The sequence below is a fragment of the Gadus chalcogrammus genome, chromosome 5 (assembly GCF_026213295.1).
Source record: "Gadus chalcogrammus isolate NIFS_2021 chromosome 5, NIFS_Gcha_1.0, whole genome shotgun sequence".
Classification (NCBI taxonomy): Eukaryota; Metazoa; Chordata; class Actinopteri; order Gadiformes; family Gadidae; genus Gadus; species Gadus chalcogrammus.
Window position 1 is genome coordinate 22,377,878 of NC_079416.1, and position 4,608 is coordinate 22,382,485.

Genomic DNA, 4,608 nt, shown 5'->3' on the forward strand with positions numbered 1-4,608 from the left:
TTTGGGTACCTTGTGTCGATTTAGCGATCAGTAGCCTTTTTTTTAAAAACCAGTTCAAGTTCCAGCTTGAACTCCAGTAGACTGCTGGTTGTCATTCAAGGCACTGGTCCTATGTAGCGCATGGCTGTAGTGTCGACCTCGTAGTGTAGGTCAGGGTTCGTCAGCAAGCTAACATGATAGCAACAAGCTAACAGACTAGCTTCAACTGCAGCTAGCGCAGCGTCACTACCATATATGGGCAGTCCCATACATGGTCTATTGTAACTGTTTCCTGTCTGTGGTGATAGGAAGGGTGTCTGGACCAATCAGATTTGGTCTGTCCAACCAGTCTTCCACATCATTTTCAATATATTATCATAATATAATCATTATTATTAGTATAACACGGTTTGAGTGCAAACAATGGTAACATTATGTTACAGCTCAAAAGTTACTGTGCTGAAAAATAAGAAACTGTTAATAAATAATGAACTAGGTCCCGAAACGTAGTGGAGTGGACTTTACTCGGGTCTCTAGTGTAGTAGCAGTATTAGTATTTTAGCATAGTATCAGTATTAGTACTCTAGTTTAGTAGCAGTGCTCTGTGTGCAGTGCGTTGCACACAAAGGACTGCGCTGTGCCGGCGGGAATACACACGGAGCGCGTGTTCACGCCGTCGCCATAGCGACTGACTAAGGAAGGTCCGACGACAAAGCGACTGTCGGTCTGGTTGTCGTAGCAACGGAGGGGAGGCTGCTTCACTTCGGCTCCCATAAACTACATGTATGTACCACACGCGCGCGCATGCACGCACGCACACACTGTAGTCCTCTCGCCCAGATGGTCTAGACTGAACACTGTTCTAAAGGACGCGTCCTGAGGTCCTGAGGTCCACGGAGAGCATAGCGTTCTTTGAAGATCCGCACAGTAACCCAGAGGAACCGGAGACACCAGGAGGAACGTCAGCACGGGCCTCAGTACAGGGGGGGGGGCCAGGTGGTCCAGGACCGGAAGGGGAGGGGGTCCAGTGGTCCAGGACCAGGACCAGAAGGTGAGGGGGGTCTAGTGGTCCAGGAGGTGATGGGGGTCTCGTGGGGGGGGGGGGGGGGGGGGGTCCAGTGGTCCAGGAGGTGATGGGGGTCTCGTGGGTTGGGGGTCCAGTGGTCCAGGAGGTGATGGGGGTCTCGTGGGGGGGGGTCCAGTGGTCCAGGAGGTGATGGGGGTCTCGTGGGGGGGGGGGGGGGGGGGGTCCAGTGGTCCAGGAGGTGGGGGGGGTCCAGTGGTCCAGGAGGTGATGGGGGTCTCGTGGGGGGGGGGGTCCAGTGGTCCAGGAGGTGATGGGGGTCTCGTGGGGGGGGTCCAGTGGTCCAGGAGGTGATGGGGGTCTCGTGGGGGGGGTCCAGTGGTCCAGGAGGTGATGGGGGTCTCGTGGGGGAGAGGGGGGTCCAGTGGTCCAGGAGGTGATGGGGGTCTCGTGGGGGGGGTCCAGTGGTCCAGGAGGTGATGGGGGTCTCGTGGGGGGGGGGGGGGGTCCAGTGGTCCAGTAGGTGATGGGGGTCTCGTGGGGGGGGGTCCAGTGGTCCAGGAGGTGATGGGGGTCTCGTGGGGGGGGGTCCAGTGGTCCAGTAGGTGATGGGGGTCTCGTGGGGGGGGGTCCAGTGGTCCAGGAAGTGATGGGGGTCCCGTGGGGGGGGGGGGGGTCCAGTGGTCCAGGAGGTGATGGGGGTCTCGTGGGGGGTGTCTAGTGGGGCTCCAGCTTCTTCTCCACAGCCTGCAGGAGGAGCTGGGAGTAGCGCTCCAGCAGGTCCAGGGCCCGCTCCTCTCCTCCCAGCATGCATTGCGGGTCCAGCCTTCCCAGGGTTGGGGTGTTTAGCTCCGCCCTCAGGCTGCCAAAGGCCTCTGATAGGACCTTGTTCATCTCATCTTTATCAGGGGCTGAGGCGGGGGCGGAGCTACTGCTCACCTGGAGGTAAAACACACACACACACACAAACATGTAACCTATGTGGTGTGTGTGTGTTTGTGTGTTTGTGTGTGTGTGTGTGTGTGTGTGTGTGTGTGTGTGTGTGTACAAGGCTGTGGAGGTGTGTGTGTGTGTGTGTGTGTGTGTGTGTGTGTGACTGTGTGTGTGTGTGTACAAGGCTGTGGAGGTGTGTGTGTGTGTGTGTGTGTGTGTGTGTGTGTGTGTGTGTGTGTGTGTGTGTGTGTACAAGGCTGTGGAGGTGTGTGTGTGTGTGTGTGTGTGTGTGTGTGTGTACAAGGCTGTGGAGGTGTGTGTGTGTGTGTGTGTGTGTGTGTGTGTGTGTGTGTGTGTGTGTGTGACTGTGTGTGTGTGTGTACAAGGCTGTGTGTGTGTGTGTGTGTGTGTGTGTGTGTGTGTGTGTGTGTGTGTGTGTGTGTGTGTGTGTGTGTGTGTGTGTGTGTGTGTGTGTGTGTGTGTGTGTGTGTGTGTGTGTGTGTGTGTGTACCAGGCTGTGGAGGTGCGCTGCCCTCCTGAAGGTCCTCTGGAGCTCAGCAGCCGCCTCTCTGCAGACCTCCAGGCTCACTGAGGGCAGAGAGACAGGTCAGAGAGACAGGTCAGAGAGACGGGTCAGAGAGACGGGTCAGAGAGACGGGTCAGAGAGACAGGTCAGAGAGACAGGTCAGGGAGACAGGTCAGAGAGACAGGTCAGGGAGACAGGTCAGGGTGGGAGGTCAGAGAGACAGGTCAGAGAGACAGGTCAGAGAGACGGGTCAGAGAGACAGGTCAGAGAGACAGGTCAGGGAGACAGGTCAGAGAGACGGGTCAGGGAGACGGGTCAGAGAGACGGGTCAGAGAGACGGGTCAGGGAGACGGGTCAGAGAGACAGGTCAGAGAGACAGGTCAGGGAGACAGGTCAGGGAGACGGGTCAGAGAGACGGGTCAGAGAGACAGGTCAGGGAGACGGGTCAGAGAGACGGGTCAGAGAGACGGGTCAGAGAGACAGGTCAGGGAGACAGGTCAGAGAGACAGGGCAGAGAGACAGGGCAGAGAGACAGGGCAGAGAGACGGGCCGGAGAGACAGGTCAGGGAGACAGGTCAGGGTGGGAGGTCAGAGAGACAGGTCAGGGTGGGAGGTCAGAGAGACAGGTCAGAGAGACAGGTCAGGGAGACAGGTCAGAGAGACAGGTCAGAGAGACAGGTCAGGGAGACAGGTTAGAGAGACAGGTCAGAGAGACAGGTCAGAGAGACAGGTCAGAGAGACAGGTCAGAGAGACGGGTCAGGGAGAAAGGTCAGGGAGACAGGCAGCCACCTCAGACAGGTGAGACAGGGGCACCACAGACAGGTCACAAGGTGTGGGAGAGACAGATGGTGAGGTAAGACAGGTGATAGTTTGTGGAGGTTCACCTGAAGACTCGTCATCGCCTCTTTTCTCGTCCTGGCTGGTGTCTAGGGCCTGGACGTGCAGCTCCGCGGTGGGGACCACTCTCTCCCTCCAGGGATCTGGAGTTGAGCCCTGCGCTGGGTCCTTGTGGTGCAGCTCCGTTGTGGAGACCCCTCCTTCTGGCCAGGATTCTGAGGTAGAGCTCTGTGCTTGGGTCTGGTGGTGCAGCTCCAAAGTGGGGACCACTTCCACACTCGAGGGCTCTGAGGTGGAGCTCTGCCCTGGGGCCTGGGAGGTCTGGTGGTTCAGCTCCGCGGTGGGGACCACGTCCTCACTCCAGGCCTCTGAGGTGGAGCTCTGCACTGGGGCCTGGGGGATCTGGTGGTGCAGCTCAACGGTGGGGACCACTTCCACACTCGAGGGCCCTGAGGTGGAGCTCTGCACTGGGGCCTGGGAGGTCTGGTGGTGCAGCTCCGCGGTGGGGACCACCCCTTCGTTCCAGGTCTCTGAGGTGGAGCTCTGCACTGGGGCCTGGGGGCCCTGGGGGGTCCGCAGGGGCGCTGGTGAGGAAGAGGAGGAGCCAGGGGCCGTCCTGGCGGCCGGCGAGAACGCCGCCAGGCTGGGCTTGTCGGGGAGGGCGTGGCCAAACTCCACGCTGAGCTTCGCCTGCAGGTTGCCGTGGTTACCAAAGGAGGAGGCGGCGACGACGGATGGGCCGGAGATGAGGGTGGGGACCACGCTGGCGCTGGGGGGCGCGGGCATAGCACAGGCCCCGCCCCCTGGCGGGCGGTCCTCGGCGAGGGTGTCCAGGCCGTCCCCCAGCGAGGCGGAGCGGGACATCTTGGCCATGGAGCTGGTGGTCGGGCTCATGTAGGAGCGGGACGCGCGCCGCAGGCCGCTAGCCGCCGCGTCGCTAGCAGGGAAGCTAACGTACGCATCGCTGCTGGCCACGCTGCTAGCCACGCTGCTAGCCACGGGGCTGCTAGGGATGTTGCTAGCGGTGACGTTGCTAGCGGCGAGGCTGCTAGCGACGACGCCAGCAGGGATGCTAGCGCTGACGGGGCTGAGTTTAGCGCTGCTGCTGTGGTTGTTGATGGCGACGGGGCAGACCGCCAGCGGGTATGGGCGTGGCCGGGGGGAGGTGGGCAGGGTAGAGGGGGCGGGGCGTCGGGGGGAGGAGGGGAGGGTCGTGGGGCGCTGGGGAAGGGGGGCCACCTCCCTGGAGGGGCGAGAGATGGGCTTCTCTGCTGGAGAGAGAGAGAGAAGGTAAGGAAAGTGTGTGTG

General features: G+C 60.5%; 1 protein-coding gene across 1 annotated transcript in view; it reads right to left on the reverse strand.

The window, feature by feature from the left end:
• Positions 1–1,720: 1,720 nt before the first annotated feature.
• Positions 1,721–4,608, reverse strand: part of mapkbp1 (mitogen-activated protein kinase binding protein 1) — a 23,146-nt gene continuing 20,258 nt past the window's right edge. The window contains 3 exon segments of the mRNA XM_056589796.1: positions 1,721–1,942; positions 2,448–2,524; positions 3,348–4,571. Of these exon segments, the coding sequence (XP_056445771.1) occupies positions 1,721–1,942; positions 2,448–2,524; positions 3,348–4,571 (1,523 nt within the window).